The sequence below is a fragment of the Monodon monoceros genome, unplaced genomic scaffold, assembly GCF_005190385.1.
Source record: "Monodon monoceros isolate NGI ecotype Baffin Bay Population unplaced genomic scaffold, NGI_Narwhal_1 Super_Scaffold_9, whole genome shotgun sequence".
Lineage (NCBI taxonomy): Eukaryota > Metazoa > Chordata > Mammalia > Artiodactyla > Monodontidae > Monodon > Monodon monoceros.
This window is the reverse complement of record NW_021703786.1, coordinates 11,067,716-11,084,855: the sequence shown is the minus strand read 5'-3', so window position 1 is coordinate 11,084,855 and position 17,140 is coordinate 11,067,716. Positions and strand designations below refer to the sequence as shown.

General features: G+C 39.3%; 1 protein-coding gene across 11 annotated transcripts in view; it reads left to right on the top strand.

Moving 5' to 3' along the window:
- Positions 1–17,140, top strand: part of ACACA (acetyl-CoA carboxylase alpha) — a 238,061-nt gene that overhangs the window by 152,203 nt on the left and 68,718 nt on the right. For all 11 annotated transcript variants that reach the window (XM_029213013.1, XM_029213014.1, XM_029213019.1 and 8 more), the window contains one exon: positions 12,949–13,218. In XM_029213013.1, coding sequence (XP_029068846.1) covers positions 12,949–13,218 — 270 coding nt within the window. The remainder of the gene's footprint in view (positions 1–12,948; positions 13,219–17,140) is intronic.

Genomic DNA, 17,140 nt, shown 5'->3' with positions numbered 1-17,140 from the left:
CACACACACACACACACACACACACACACACACACACACACACACACGAATAAAAAAAATTAAAGGTTTTTTTTAACCCTTTTAAGACCCAACAAACCTTGGTGCAAAGGGATGTCTTAAACAGCAGCATAGGACTAGGGCTATGAGTAGTAGCGTCAATGCAGGGACCACATGTTTTCCTTTGCCCAATGCTTTAATAATAATCTTGAAATCTAGAAATCTAATAGTATTTGAAATTTTTTTTGCTTTTTGTCAGTTCTTACTTTCTTCTTGTCCTCCTCTTTTCCCTCCTTAGTTGCCTGTTTTCTTTGTTCTCTTTTCCTTTCCTTCAAGTGGTTGACTAGGATTGAAGCTGAGTGTCAGCTTGCTGTTTCTGAGTCTTTGAGCTCAGGAGGAGTGAGACTGATTTCTTTTGTGAGCCCTTAGTGACTAATGCCCGGCATGGCTGGTGAAGTCAGTCAGTGGCCTTAGCTAGATTATAGGGTCCTGCACAACAGGAATGAGGTTGGGGTATTAGTATCCAACTCGGTTACCAAGAGCTTGAACGTACAATGAAGCATGTCCACTGAGCGACTGACCAATCTAAAGATGGAGTTTCAGCGGTCGAACTCTGAGGGACAGCTGTGCCTAAGAGATGACGAGGTGTCAGGAGGATGTATTTCCTCGTGCTGAGCCCAGTTTTATCAAGGCAAGTTGACTTTCAGCAATTGCCGTTTAATTTTCTTTGGCCAAAGAGACAGGTTTGTCATGAGCTTGGCACTCTACATATTACCCCAAGAATGATCTGAGGGGAAGGAAAAGAGCTCATGTTGATGAGATTGGGAGCAAATCAGTCCTATCCCAAAGAGAATGGGCATCTAACGGAGCCTTGAGAAATAGTTTTATTAGAAAAAGGAATAAAAGATTGACCTGTTAATGTTACGAGAGCCGAGGCTCAATGTAAATGCGTCAATGCTACGTAGCCATTAAATCATCATAATGTGGTGTTCTCCAAAGGTGACAGCTCCACCAGGTCATCGTGGTGGGTGATATTGCATTACCTTGAAGGATTGGAGTTTCTGGGTTTCAAAGCTAGCACATGGATATAAGGAATGCAGGTAAAACAAGAGATTCCTGCAGAGTTTCCCCGTGAATTGAGATGCTTCTCCCCGTAATCAAAGGCAGAAAGCCTGCACTTATCATACCATCGGCTGTGTGGGTAACCAGTCTTTCTTCCCGATTTTTTTTCCAGGACAGTAAATAGGTAAAAAGGTGATGGGACCAGGACTTGGAACAGTTCAGTTCCATTTAGTTTTAGGTAACTTGTTTGCCATTTGAGGAAGAATATTGGCTGTTTCAGCAGAGATGTGAGCTGCATTTTGAACATTGTGGCCGAGTTAAAAGCAGGCAAAAGAGCTTTTCTGATGTGACGTTAGCTACTCTCTCCTTTCTATTTTCCTAGTTGTCCCTTCCCCACTGAGAGAGATGTAACTGAAGGAATGCCACCTTATGCGTGATGAAAGGTATAGGAGAACACATTTTTCTCATTGTCAGATTTGAATGGCATTGCATTTAGTATGGATTTAGAGTAGGAATAAAAAAGATGTAGACCAAATCTGTGAACTACGTTCCTTGCAAATAGCTCCAAAGATAAGTTGTCTAGGATTTTTTTTTTAATCGTTTCAAGTAAAGATGAAAATTGAGGGAAATGAGATTGCAGCCTAGACTAAACTAATTTCATGCTCCTGTGATGGGCACTGTATGTAAATACACAGCTAGATGAACGTATGCTGTTAAGCCTGGATATAGAAGAAGCGCAGCTAACCAACAGTTCTGCTTTCACTGCTTCTCAATTTGGGGGGAATTGTTTTCATTTTCCTGCCAGTTCGCTAACCTGTTTTGATCATTTGGTGGAAGCTGTAATTGTAGGTGGGAACACTTTGAGTAACAGTTCACAATCCAATGTAGCTGCTTTTCGCACCAAATCCTGTTATTAAAAGGCTCAGGCTAAGATCAAGCCAACGTCTGTAACCGACTTGACGGAGAACAACTTAACTTTGCCTGGTAGGACAATGAAAGCACTGGCCTCCTTGAGACTGTGTTCTTATATATTCTGAAATGTTATTAGCATTCTTTTATTATATTTCCTTTAACTGCTCTGTGAACTAGATGATGAATCTCCAAATTGGGCAATGCTGAAAGATACAATAGACAGGCACCTTTTATAGCAAAATTAGTGTGGATAGAAATGAGGACCCTGTTTTCCTTACTGTTTCAGAACACGGGCTTTTTAACAATATGAATCTATCCATTCCCTTTCATTGCTCCTGTCGTAATGAAAATCTGCGATGAGAAGATGCTGTGTCTAGAAGCAGATATAATAATTAGGTTTAGGATGTGTACTCCAAAAAGGATTGGTAGTTAGAGACTGGAATTCTTGCATGGCATTACATTTTTTCCTTAAAATTTTTCTGAGAGTTAAGTATGTTCCAGATTGAATGCAATTTGATGGTCCCCTCCACACACACTGCCAGGCTTAAAATTGTAGTGGCTCCAGGACTTCGTTTTTTCAGATGGGCGCTAGGTGTCAGGGTTTTTCCTTCTCAGCAGCCTAGCCTTCAGATAAGCCTCTTGAATTGCCCTGTTTGGTGAGGCAAATCCAGCAGTATCCTTCCCTTTTTTTTCAGTTGGTATGGTAGGCTTTGCCTAGTGTTCCCACAACGTGCAATTGCTCTCTTAACCCTTTGGGTGGAGATCTGTTGAATCTTACATCATGGTTGCACATTTTTACAGGAAACATTTTTTAGAAAGAGGATGATTGAGGAGGGAAATAAGTAGTATAAATTAAAGTTCGAAGCCTAACTGCCATTATGACTGGTATCTTGGTTTCAGTTCTGCTTTATGTTCTGGGGGATGAAATGGTGGGGATTAAGAATTCAGTTCTAGAACTGCTCAGCCTTGCCTGTATTTAACTGTCATCTAATTGTTGGCAAGGTACTGTTGTCCAGTTCCACGAAGGTGTAGCTATCTCTTTAACTTTTTTATTATGAAATATTTCAAACTTCTAGAAAAATATGGAGTGATATGACAAATATCCCTGCATCTATTGACTAGCTTAAATAAATCTTACCATTTTGACACTGCGTCCCACTTATTTTTGCTATCATCCTTTGAAATCTCTAATTTGAGTATAAAAACAAAAATAAAATTTAGGAGTTGGATAGGGAAAGGAGGTTGGTAAGCTTATGTAAGCCTGAAAGATTGGAAGAAATTAATTAGTAGATCTATTTTGACAGTTCTTAGGCTGGACCTCTTAACCCAAAGGACCTCTTATTTTAGAAAAACCACCATAACCCTCTGTCTTAATTCACTTGGTTGACATTTTCCATACTCTCAAAGGAATTGCTTGGGCCATCCTGGACTTAAATTCTAGTGCCATCCATGATGCTTTGAAACTGACTGGAGAGAGCGTTTGTGGGCTTGAGTTGAGTAAGGAAAGGGTTGACCATTTCTAATGCGAACAAAACCCAAATATTTTTCTAGTTTAACATTAGGCTTTTGCCTATTGTTTTACTCGATTTAACCTCAGAATAGCTCCATGAATGGGAAGCTAATTTAGATGTATTTTACTGTGCTTTTGTTTCATTCTTTTGAAATCAGTTTACCTTTTCATGCTGGGTGTGGAAATTGAGTCCATATCAGTCTTTTAGATGTGTGTTGGAAAAGAGGCATATTTGTATTGTAGCATGCTGAAGGTGAGCTCTGAAATAGACCCAAGAAAAGCAGATCTGAAAAACAGGATCATGGTCTGTGCACTGACTGTTCAAGTTATAAAAAGAGACTAATGGTCCTTGCCACCAATCTGTCCCTGAAGATGGGAGAATGTTTCTAAGTGCTTTGAGATCCTCGGCAGAAAAGTATCACATTCCACTGATTATATATAAACATTCGTAATTTGCACTTACCTTATTTTTCATCAAGGACTTTAAAAAACCAATTTTGAATCTTTTTAGCCTAGCAAGATAGGAATTTCAAGTACGGAAAAAGACATATTACGGAATACATGGTAAGATAGTTTTATTTAAAATTATTGTGCACTTTTCTTCTTTTAGCCTCATTCTTAGTCAGTGTGTTTGGCTACAAGTCTTTGTCTGAAATGATCTTCAGAACCAAAGTTGAGTCCCTCATTAGAAAAATATTGAGGCTACTCTTGAAAGCTAGGTCTTGCTGCCTTGGAATTACTTCTAATGAATTCCTAACACTGTTCTTCTGGGATGTATATATTTTTCTTCAAATTCCTTCTTAATGTCTGTTATTGGAGCTGGAGAGCTCTCATTGGCTCGATTAGTTGATTTTGACTTATTTCATTAGTAGCAAACCAAGGCCCAATGAGCTTGACTGACCTTGAAAATCCTAATGCATCCCTTGGCCAACCAAAGCAGCACTTGCGGAGGGCTCCTCAGTGCCTTTCAAAAGTAAGTCCTTAAAGTTAGCCTTTAAACAAAAGTATGAACTTGCCAGCATTTTCATACATCTTAATTTTTAAGATTTTACAGAAAAAGGGTGTGATATAGTACCCTATGTCAAGAAATTTTACAGCTCCAACCAGAGGCAATAATGAACATCAGGACAGCAACAGATGACACCAGAGGATGAAGTGTAGCGTGGAGCATCAGAGTTCAACATTCGTTTACATGATTAATGGGGGAGGCTTTCTGAACTGTGGTAGGCCAGCTTGGTTAATTTCCCTATCAACCAGTCACTCCGGCACCCCATTTCTCAAATACCACTGGCTTGTATGTGCTCCATTGCATGTGTTTTTAAAAATTGGTATGTTTATTAAAGCATTGTGTGTACATGTGTAAAATTACTGTGGTTTCAAGCATATAAATAGTACAGGAAGAAACAATTCCCCTGTTTAAAATTATATTTCTAATCTTTGGTAACATTTTCAAAGAATTACCTCGGGGAAGAAAATTTTTTGCTCTAAAAATGATATTTTTCTTATCCTTTTATCGCTTTTTAGAAGGGTTGAGGTAAGTTTGTTCAGCCATTTTTGAATTATCCAAGCATGAAAAAAAGACTTTTTCAGCTGTTAAGAAAATTGTTTTCAGCTCCTTTATGTGCTCACACGACAGTAGGCAACGGAACATGATATCCAGAAGATAATACAACATGGAAGGCATTGACATTTTTTCAGCATGTTTTTTCTGAATGGCACAAATTAAGTCAAATATTGCATTGCCTTATGGTTTAAAAATACACCTTTTAAGACCTATACAGTATTTTCTAATATTTCATGATGCATTTTTTCCCCACGAGGTTCTAATATAAGTTAAAATTGTAATTATTTTTTGATAGTATCTAATTAAAAGTGAAGTATTTCATCCAACATACAAAAGGAAGGGGGAAAGGTAGCATTTTGTTATCTGTCTGAAAAGGAACTCAAGTTCATATTCCTTCTCTCTGGATCTTAGTTTTTTCATCTTCATGATGCAGATGCTGCCTGGGTCTGTTTTGGCTCTAACGTTCTAGGATTCTTTATATTTCTGCCCCAGAGCCTTGTCGGATAGTCATCTTCCCAGCATTAGCAGTAGTAGCACAATAGCTACTGGAGGCTTTGCCAGAAACACTCACCTTTTCGACTTTCAGCATGGAAAATAAATAAAGCTTCAACATCTCAACCACAGTCTAACCTGTGTTTAGGTCCATATAGAAAGATATTATTACCGATGAACTCAAAGTGTGGAGATATAAGAAAGGCAGCTGTGGTAAAGATACTCCCTTTCTACTTCCCACGGCATAGCTAGACTTGAATGCTTCTTACATCCTTGAAAACAAATTCCTGTCCTGTTTTGCCCCTTAGCTTTCCCTTCAGATTTCTTTATTGAGCTTAAATATTGTTGTTTTACTTTGTGGTAGCAGCAGCTTTGGAAAGTGCAGGTGTGTACATGTGCATATGTACACTTGTACCTTCTATTCACACTGATAGTACAATTAATGTTGATGTCAATTTTGGTGTTAATTTTGGGTCATGATTAGTGTGGACACTTTGTGTCAGACTAATGGCATTTATGGGCGTCATCAGAATAAATGTTAATATTATCATGTTTTTATTATCTGTTATAGTAACATTAAACCGAGGTCCTCCCAGGAGAAAAAATACACATATGAATAGATAGATAATGCCTTTCTGTATCACTGGTGTTACTCAGTGAGAAAATGACATCTCAGGGCAGAATCCTAATCACTGTTTGGAGCATCAGAAATAATGATCACCTCTGATCGGAGGTTGTGAATAATTCATTCGGTTTGATTTTCACGTCCTGTCCAGTGATACTTTTCAAACCAAATGTGTTTCTACAGGAAAATAATGGTCCCACTTCTTATGGAAATACTGTAGCACAAATCATTTTACCCACATAAAAACAGTTAAATAAGACTGTTCTCTTCTGCTTGCCTTCTCCGCCCCATCCCCTCCTCCCTTGCCTGCGCGTGTTTATTCCAGGATCAGACTGGCCAAAGAAATATCTTCTTCCTTAGAACTTGTATAAGGAAAACAAATGTTTGTTTCTGCTGATCCTTAACTTATTCACGGTAACTCTTTTGAACCTCTTCCCTTTCTCACTTTAAGGTAATTAGTTTAGGTGGATAATCCTACACCTAAGAAGCCTGCTAATTGGAATGCTCTGTTATCAAAAATAATCTGAAATTAGATATTTTAAAAACTGATTTATGGCTATATTAATGAAACTATAATTGGCGGTAAGTCCCTAGAACCAGTTGGTTAGTCCATGCCTCTCTCGGCAAGACAATGGTCAGGGAAGAAGTCAGTGGCACTGCCAGGGACCAAAAGCCTGAGTCTGACACTCGTTAGACCATAAACCCAGCCACTCTGACAAGCCCCTTTCAGGCTACATGCTCTCACTTTGCTGCTTCCTTAGCCCTTTAGTCGTCCTTAGCCCTTAGTCCTGGAGTGTCATTTTCACTAGGTTTTATTGCATAGAAACGTTGGAGGGAGAGAGAAGCTGAAACAAGAGGATTCAGTGATGGAATTTCCTTCGGTTGTTATTTTTAAGTTAACATACAGGGCAGCTTGGCTTAGGTGAAATCAGTGAATGTCATATTCCTAATCACATTGTCACACTTGTGTATGCTTTTATATAGTGATTGCAGAATTTTCAATATAAAACCTCCATTGTGTGTATAATATAGATAGACCCCATCCATATAAAGTAATTTGACTGAAAAACTTACGGTGTCCTAATTAAATGGGAGGAAAATATGACTGTCTTCTGAAGTAATGACCCAATCCTCTGAGACAAAGCTATTCTTAGATAGAATATCTTGAACCATTTCTCCTGAATGTTGTGACCCCCTTTTTTTTTTTCTAAATCTAACAAGGGCAGAGGAAAGCGTTTTTCAAACTAGTTTTCATCATCAGACAAAGTACTTTGCATTCAGAAACCATTTCCAGTATCAAATTCAATTTTGTCAGGTGATTAGTTGAGTTTGGTAGAGAATAATTTAAAAACACAAAGCTGGCAATGGCCGTGGTGCTTCTGCACTGGAGGAGAGCAGTTGCTGTTCTCAAGTTGCAAGCCCTCTTTCAGTGACTGGGTATAGTGGATTATTGTGTTACATGTCTTTGCAGCTGTTACAGACCTGCATCTGTTGACACCATGTGTTCCTACCCCAGACTGCTGGAAGAAATAGGGGAGCGGGTGAACTGATATCTTGCCTGCCTATCAGTGCAAACGTCCTTTTATGTACATGTTTGTAAAGCTCTTTAGCCCCCTTCAAGATGAAAGGCTCTGTATAAATATAAGCTTTTGATTTTAGTACATGTTTGGAGTACATGTGGTACAGTCCTAAATATGTATTTAGCTGATAGGCACTGTTCTTGTCTATTGTACAAATATTGACTTTAAAAGTATAAATATGTATTTAACTATCAGACCAGAAAAACACTGAGGCAGTACTTCTAAGGTAGAGATATTAATATTGTATAAACCTATATATACATATGTTTACATTATACCACATCATTGCAGAGCATTTCTTTTTAAAAAAGGAAATGATAACCCCAACAGACTAAGACAGTTCTTGATACTCTTCTCCCTTTAAGGTGAGTCTTGATTTTAAGTTTTCATATGTTTATTCCTCTCTTTAAATTTTATATAAATGTGATCTGTTGTAATATAACTAAAACTTAGAGTCAGTTCCTCTAAAACATGAGAAATATGTTGGGTTGGTGAGATTTTTTTTTTCTCCTTAAAATTTTTTTTTTCACTGTGAAAATGTTCAAATGTGCACTAGAGATAATAATATAAGCTCCCATGTACCTGTTACCCAGTGAAGAAGTATTTGGTAGTTTTTTCTCCCTTTTTTTTTTTTTTTTTTTTTTTTTTTTTGTGGTACGCGGGCCTCTCACTGTTGTGGCCTCTCCCGTTGCGGAGCACAGGCTCCCGACGCGCAGGCTCAGCGGCCATGGCTCACGGGCCCAGCCGCTCCGCGGCATGTGGGATCTTCCCAGACCGGGGCACGAACCCGTGTCCCCTGTATCGGCAGGCAGACTCTCAACCACTGTGCCACCAGGGAAGCCCTCCCTTTTTAATTTATAAAATTTTTAAGTGATGAAGGCATAAACACATTAAAGAAATTTGGAAAATGGGGAAAAAATTCACAGTCCCATCATCCTAAATAATTATCATCCCATTTTGCTATGTTTCTTTATTTCCCTTCCCCCCAGCCCCCAACAAGCTTTTAGATAGAGATAGTGTGTGTATGCATGTGTGCGTGTGTTGTAACACTTACTATAAGATTTAACATGTATTTAGTCTTCACAGCAGACTTAATACAACAGGTTATTATTACCCCATTTTACTGATGAGGAAACTCAGGCATATAGAGGTTACTAACTTACCTAAGGTTGTGTGGCTAGAAAACTGACTGAACCTCTATTCTGTCAGAGTCAGATCACATTAGATTCAGATTTGTAGAATATAGTTTCTGAGTCTGTGCCCTTGACTACCACACCGTTTTGCCTCTCAGAGTTATTATGGTATGCATGCAATTTTGTTATCCTGCTTCTTTAAATTTAGCATTACATCATGGGTATTTTAAAATACTGTTCATAGTCTTCATAGCCACCATTTTATAAGGCTGAACAGAACACTAACAATGACCTCACTAGTCAATATATTCCCTCTAAAAAAGTTTTTATCATGACATTTATTTTTTCAGCTTTTTATCTTAAAATAATGTTAGATTTACAGAAGAGTTACAAAAATCATACAGAGTTCCCATTTAACCTCCATTTAACCTTCACCCAGCTTCCCCTAACATTATTCCGTTATATAACCATGCTATAATTATAAAAACTAAGAAATTAACATTGGTACAATACCATACTGTTAAATAAAATACAGACTTTGTTTTGGATTTCACCAATATTTCTACTAATGACCTTTTTCTGCTCCAGGATCCAATCCAGGGTACCACATTGCCTTTAGGTGTCAGCGACATTTATGTTTGTGTTACAATTGATGTTCATGTTTCCATATCGTTTCAGCTAAGTGCAGTGGCAGTAGTCTGGAACATACTTCCTTAATTTCTCTAGTAAATGAAATTATGTGAATCATACTTTAAAGAATAAATCATTCACACTCGGTATAGGACAAGTTACTTAAGTCCTCTGTGCCTGATTTTCTCATGGCAATAATACCAACTGTTTTTAAAATTAATAATAATAATAGCTACTATTTGAGGACTTTTATATGCCAGGCTCTGTACTAATTTAATGTGGTGTTCCTCTCAACAATCCCTCCAGAAAGATATTGTTATCCCCATTGTATAATTGGAAAAATTGAGGTTAAGGTTAAGGTTAAGTGACTTGTCCAAGGCTATACAGCTCGTATAAAGCTGAAATTTGAACCAAGACAGGCAGATTTTCCAGCTTAACCTCCTAACTATTATCAGTATTTATTAACATTTATAGTATAGTACAGCATGTTATAAGTGTGCAATTAATGGTAGCTATTATTCTTATTATTTTTAAAAAATAAAATATTTTAATGATATTTAGTACTGTTATTCTGTGATTCCCTAGAGATAAGTCATGCACGATGTTCTAAGCTTTTGGTGTTGACTGTTTTCCACGTATCATTTAAAAAATGAAATGACTGTGGAACCAGCAAGTATTTATTACTCCCATATTATGTGTAGAAATGTGTAGGAGTCCTGCTATGCACTGGAATAGATGATATGATGGTTCAAGCTGGCAAGCTAAAAGCTGTCCTAGGCCATATGTGATTAATTATCAAATGAATTCTCTATATGAAGGTCTTAGTAGGTGATCAGAAGAAAGGAGTCACTTTAGACTAGGGTAAGCTTTTCTGAGGAAATGGAATTTGAATGAACCTTTATGGAACGGGTGAGATTTGGATAGGTTGAGAGGAGAGACAAAGGCAAACTTTGTATGTTAGAGTTAATATAATAGATTACTGCTTCTAAGAGTTTTTCATCAATCCCATAGGTAATATTTTCTTAATTTTGTATGTGGGGACATTGAAGCTCGATAAAGTTAAGTGAATTTCCCAAGGTCACACAGTTAATAAGTGGTAGGGCTTAGATGTGGATCCAAGTTTGTTTGACTCCCAAGCCCACGTTCACCATTGTGTATCCCGTCATTTGATTAGCAGTAAAATCTAACTTTTAATATAAATTGAGCAACAGATTCTTCCTTAGAGATTTCTCCATTGTGCTTATTCAAAACTTAATCTCACTGAGGAATGAGAGGCAACTTAGTTGCCACAGAGCAACTAAGCCCGTGCACCACAAGTACTGAGCCTGCGCTCTAGAGCCCGCGAACCACAACTACTGAGCCCACGAGCCACAACTACTGAAGCCCATGTGCCTAGAGCCCGTGCTCCACAACAAGAGAAGCCACCACAATGAGAAGCCCGCTTACCGCAAGAGTAGCCCCCGCTCGCTGCAACTAGAAAAAGCCTGCGCACAGCAACGAAGACTGATCGCAGACAAAAATAAATTCATTAATTAATTTTTTAAAAAGTACTACTAATAATTAGAAGTCAATATTGCAAGCATAATGACCTGGCCAATTGCTGAACTGACTGCCCAAGTGACACAGAGTCCCCAGGTAATAGCAAAAGATAAGAGTGTTATTTGCTTGTCCAGTGCCACATAGACACAGTGTTTGCATTCGCATGCAAATGCTAAAGTAGATTCTTCTGGGCTTGTATCTAAGCTACTCTGGCCTAGGTGGCTAAAGTTAATATGTCATAAAATTTGGTGTAGAGCCCAATCTTCCTAACTACAAATGCATGTAGAGGAAATAGCTTTTCCTTCCTGAAAAACAAAAGAGATGTTGGATTAGAGGGCCACGTGAGAAGGCAGTTAAAATATTTTTCCGCACGTGGGCATCATATTGATCAGCTTCTTAAACACTATGACCAAAATTATCCTGATATCTGGAGTTTCTCTGTGCTGTTTTTTGGATGATCTGTTTCTTCTTCCTTTTCTCTGTCTTTAATGAGCAGATAGAGTAATACTGCCTTACCTCAGAAGGTGATTGGATTTTTTTTCTATGTATTATATCGATTTTGATTTGTATTTGGCCAGTGGTATATATTAAATAGCTTATATCTATCTGTAGGTGTTTCATATATATATATTTCTTAATGCTGAGAATCACAAATAGCCGTGTGGAAAGCTTCAACCAGCCTGATTACAGTGGATGTGCAATTGGATTGAGAAATGTGTACTCAGAGCTTATGATCACTGGCCCGGTTGAGTCTGGGTGATGCATGTGGCTTTCCAGGGATGCTGCTATTTACATCTGTTCATGGCCCTTCTTGATGGCTGACTCCGCAATGAGGTGATATGCAGCAGCCCAGGGATGAGGGACCAAGGCTGCAGATGTGGCTGGGCTCCATTAGGCAGGACCAGGAATGCTCGTCTGGTAGGCTTTGTGTTTGGGGGCGAGTGGTGGTGGTGGGAAGCGGGGGAGACAGAAAGAAACAGGAAAAAAAAAGAATGGAAAGCATTACTTATCTAGGCATAGGGAAACAGACAGGCAGACATGAAAAACTGCAGCCGTTAACTGGGGAATGAGTGAGTAGAAAAGAAAGGGCACTAGCGAACAAACAAGTAGAAGGAATGACTAGTTCTCATATAGAAGGGGATTAAAAGAGGAGAGGGCTGTGAGGGTTTGGGAAGAGACATGTCACCCCTGCCTATTAAGTCAGTATCATTTATTTGTGTGGCTGGCCAGATGCTACTGAACAGTGCGCAGAGATTTATATATATCATAGTGCAGCATGAGGTTGGTTACTTGCATCCTTTGGTGTTCTAGTGTTGGGAGAAATCAGCAAGAGATGGTCACAAGGATGCAGTGTTGAGCTACAGCAAATTCTTCCAGAAATGGAAGATACCTGAAGCAAGCCTGTAAAGAATGTTGCTATTATTTCTGTCAAATATTAGAGGACAATAAAAGGACCCAGGGTTGTAAAAGTTGTATAGTCCATGAGAGGTAGTCCTCTTTCTGTTCTCCTGTGTGTTAAAGATTTCTTGGAAAGAATCTCACAAACAATATCTTAGTAGACAGGGTAGTAAGGTAGGGCATCCCGGATTTAATTCCCAGTGCCCCAGTATTCTTCCACACATAGCCTGAGTGCATTTAGACTTTGGTTTTTCCATCTTCTTCGAACAGACCCAGAGAAGAAATTGAGACAACTGTGAAATACATATACAGTAAACCAGCTATTCTCAACATAATCTTGGAGAAGTATGCTAGAATATTTGTTCTAGTTTCCCGCAGGGAGCTGGGCTCTTTAGCAATGCATATCTTTACCTGAAGGTTGTGTCTATGTGCAGTCTGATATCTTCAAGTAAACTGAAAAATAATTCTGCATGTATTTATTTGTTTGTTTGTTTATGCCTTTGCAGATTGGCATGGTAGCTTGGAAAATGACCCTTAAAAGTCCAGAATATCCAGAAGGCCGAGATATCATTGTTATTGGCAATGATATCACATACCGAATTGGGTCCTTTGGACCCCAGGAGGATTTGCTGTTTCTCAGAGCTTCTGAGCTTGCCAGGGCAGAGGGCATCCCACGCATCTATGTAGCAGCCAACAGTGGAGCAAGAATTGGACTGGCAGAGGAAATTCGTCATATGTTTCACGTAGCCTGGGTAGATCCTGAGGATCCTTACAAGGTACAGACTAAGAAAAGATAATACTTCAAGTTACCATATGGGTGTGCGCGTGCGCGCGTGTGTGTACGTGTGTAGAGAGAGGTAGAAGTTTTTTTTGTTTTTATAAATTTATTTATTTATTTATTTTTGGCTGCATTGGGTCTTTGTTGCTGCGCGCGGGCTTTCTCTGGTTGTGGCGAGCAAGGGCTACTCTTCATTGTGCTGTGTGGGCTTCTCATTGTGGTGGCTTCTCTTGTTGCAGAGCACAGGTTCTAGGCACACGGGCTTCTGTAGTTGTGGCGCGTGGGCTCAGTAGTTGTGGCTCGCGGGCTTAGTTGCTCCGTGGCATGAGGGATCTTCCCGGACCAGGGCTCGAACCCATGTCCCCTGCGTTGACAGGTGGATTCTTAACCACTGCGCCACCAGGGAAGCCCAAAATATATACCTTTAAATTATTCTACTTTGGCTTCCAAGACTTATGGTCAGTCATCAGCAGAATCTCTCATATCCTCAGCTTCTTCTCTGATTGTTCTCTAATCTTGCTCTACTTGAAACCTGCCTGTCCTCTGAAGACTCTTCTTCCCCTGTAGCCCTCTTAAATGGTGACTGGTTTCTCTTTCCCTTGTACCACTGAGCCTGGAGGAAAATAGCTTCTTGCTAGTGCCTCACTGCTACTTCCAGACCCTCTTCCCTCCCTTCTCTCTGAAAACCCCTGTCTTTGAATCTCATGTCATCAGACTGTGCCGTACCATCACTGCTCCTTATTATAGTGTTCCCTACCCTTTGGCCACTCCCTCTTCTTTGCATCTTTTAGTTGCTGGCACATTGTCACTCTCTCCAGTACTACTAGTCCTGTTATCATTCTTGACGATTGCTATATATACATAGATGATTCATCCCATTATCTAGCCTCTTGGATCCTTGACTTCCTCTCCCCCCAAGTAGTCCTATCCTACATCCCAGATCAGCCTCTCATTCCCCATAATGTCAGCTTCAAGCATCCCTTCCTTTGCCATTTCTCCGTCCTATCTTTCCAGCTCACTCTCTTTAGTACCCCAAGTCCAATAATCCTCTGCACTCACCAAGACCTACAACTGTTGATCCTGCCACCTATCTTCTACTCTTCACTCCCTCCTTACATACTCATTTTATTCCTATCCAGCCTTAAATCCAAAGTCTACCATAGGCTAATGATCATAATCACTACCTTTCCCATGCCTTCAATTTCTTTGCTTTTTCTCTTCATTCCGCTTACTCCGTGTCTGTACAGAAACCTTGTTTAAATCCAACTCTCTCCATCTACTCCTTTTCCCTCACCTGCATAGCTGAACACTGATGGAGAAAAATACACAGTGCTGTTGACTGGTCTTACTTTAAATTCAAGCTTACCAACCTCCTGATTGACAGTTTGACATCTCTCTCCTCAAACCTCCAACACCCTCTTCCTTCATCCTCACTCTTAGCTGATGATGTTGCTTCCCAATTCACTGAGAAAATGGAAGCAGTTAGAAGAGAGCCTCCACGTGCTCCTGTGTATCTGCATCTGTGCTCTTATTCTCCGCCTTCTCTCCTGTACTTTGATGAACGGTCCCTGCTTCTGTCTAAGGCCAATCCCGCTATGCTTGACCCTTTTCCTTATTGCCAACTTAAGGATGTAGATCAAAACTTCTCCCCCTTCTTTCTTACATCATCACTTTTTCCCTCTCTATTAAATATACTCCTTTTTTAGCACACAGACACTTACCCCTCCAGTCACTAACCCTACCCCATTTTTTCCTTCCCTTTACAGCAAGACTTCTTAAAAGAGTTTCTCTTCTTGCTGTTTTCAGATACTCTTCTCCCTCCCATCCCCTCTGGAACCCATATCAGTTCCCCTTGCACCCTCACCATGCCATCAGAGCTGCTTTTGTCAAGGTCGCCATTGATTCCATATTGTTAAAATCTGAATCTCACCTATTTGACGTTTCAGCAGTATTCCATGTGGTTGGTTACTCCTTCATCCTTGAAATACTTTCTCCTCTTGGTTTCCAGGAACCTACAGTCTCCTTTTTACCCCCCGCCCCAGCCACTCTTTCTCAGTTTCCTTTGCTGCCTTTTACATCTTTAAATGTAAGAGTGTCAGGGGATGATGGAAATATTCTATATTTTGATTGTGGTGGCGATTACACACAAGTGTATACATTTGTCAGAACTCATCAAACTACAACACTTAAAACTGATGGATTTTATTGCGCGTAAATTATGCTTCAGTAAAATTCATTTTAAAAGTATATGGGAATCCTTCTCAAACTCTTCCAGAATATAGCAGAGGGAGGAACACTCCCAAATTCCTTCTACGAGGCCACCATCACCTTGATACCAAAACCAGACAAGGATGTCACGAAGAAAGAAAACTACAGGCCAATATCACTGATGAACATAGATGCAAAAATCCTCAACAAAATACTAGCAAACAGAATCCAACAGCACATTAAAAGGATCATACACCATGATCAAGTGGGGTTTATTCCAGGAATGCAAGGATTCTTCAGTATACGCAAATCTATCAATGTGATAAAGCATATCAACAAATTGAAGGAGAAAAACCATACGATCATCTCAATAGATGCAGAGAAAGCTTTCGACAAAATTCAACACCCATTTATGATAAAAACCCTGCAGAAAGTAGGCATAGAGGGAACTTTCCTCAACATAATAAAGGCCATATATGACAAGCCCACAGCAAACATCATCCTCAATGGTGAAAAACTGAAAGCATTTCCACTAAGATCAGGAACAAGACAAGGTTGCCCACTCTCACCACTCTTATTCAACATAGTTTTGGAAGTTTTAGCCACAGCAATCAGAGAAGAAAAGGAAATAAAAGGAATCCAAATCAGAAAAGAAGAAGTAAAGCTGTCACTGTTTGCAGATGACATGATACTATACATAGAGAATCCTAAAGATGCTACCAGAAAACTACTAGAGCTAATCAATGAATTTGGTAAAGTAGCAGGATACAAAATTAATGTACAGAAATCTCTGGCATTCCTATATACTAATGATGAAAAATCTGAAAGTGAAATCAAGAAAACACTCCCATTTACCATTGCAACAAAAAGAATAAAATATCTAGGAATAAACCTACCTAAGGAGACAAAAGACCTGTATGCAGAAAGTTATAAGACACTGATGAAAGAAATTAAAGATGATACAAATAGATGGAGAGATATACCATGTTCTTGGATGGGAAGAATCAACATTGTGAAAATGACTCTACTACCCAAAGCAATCTACAGATTCAATGCAATCCCTATCAAACTACCACTGGCATTTTTCACAGAACTAGAACAAAAAATTTCGCAATTTGTATGGAAACACAAAAGACCCCGAATAGCCAAAGCAACCTTGAGAACGAAAAAAGGAGCTGGAGGAATCAGGCTCCCTGACTTCAGACTATACTACAAAGGTACAGTAATCAAGACAGTATGGTACTGGCAGAAAAACAGAAAGATAGATCAATGGAACAGGATAGAAAGCCCAGAGATAAACCCACGCACATATGGACACCTTATCTTTGATAAAGGTGGCAGGAATGTACAGTGGAGAAAGGACAGCCTCTTCAATAAATGGTGCTGGGAAAACTGGACAGGTACATGTAAAAGTATGAGATTAGATCACTCCCTAACACCATACACAAAAATAAGCTCAAAATGGATTAAAGACCTAAATGTAAGGCCAGACACTATCAAACTCTTAGAGGAAAACATAGGCAGAACACTCTATGACATAAGTCACAGCAAGATCCTTTCTGACCCACCTCCTAGAGTAATGGAAATAAAAACAAAAATAAACAAATGGGACCTAATGAAACTTCAAAGCTTTTGCACAGCAAAGGAAACCATAAACAAGACCAAAAGACAGCCCTCAGAATGGGAGAACATATTTGCAAATGAAGCAACTG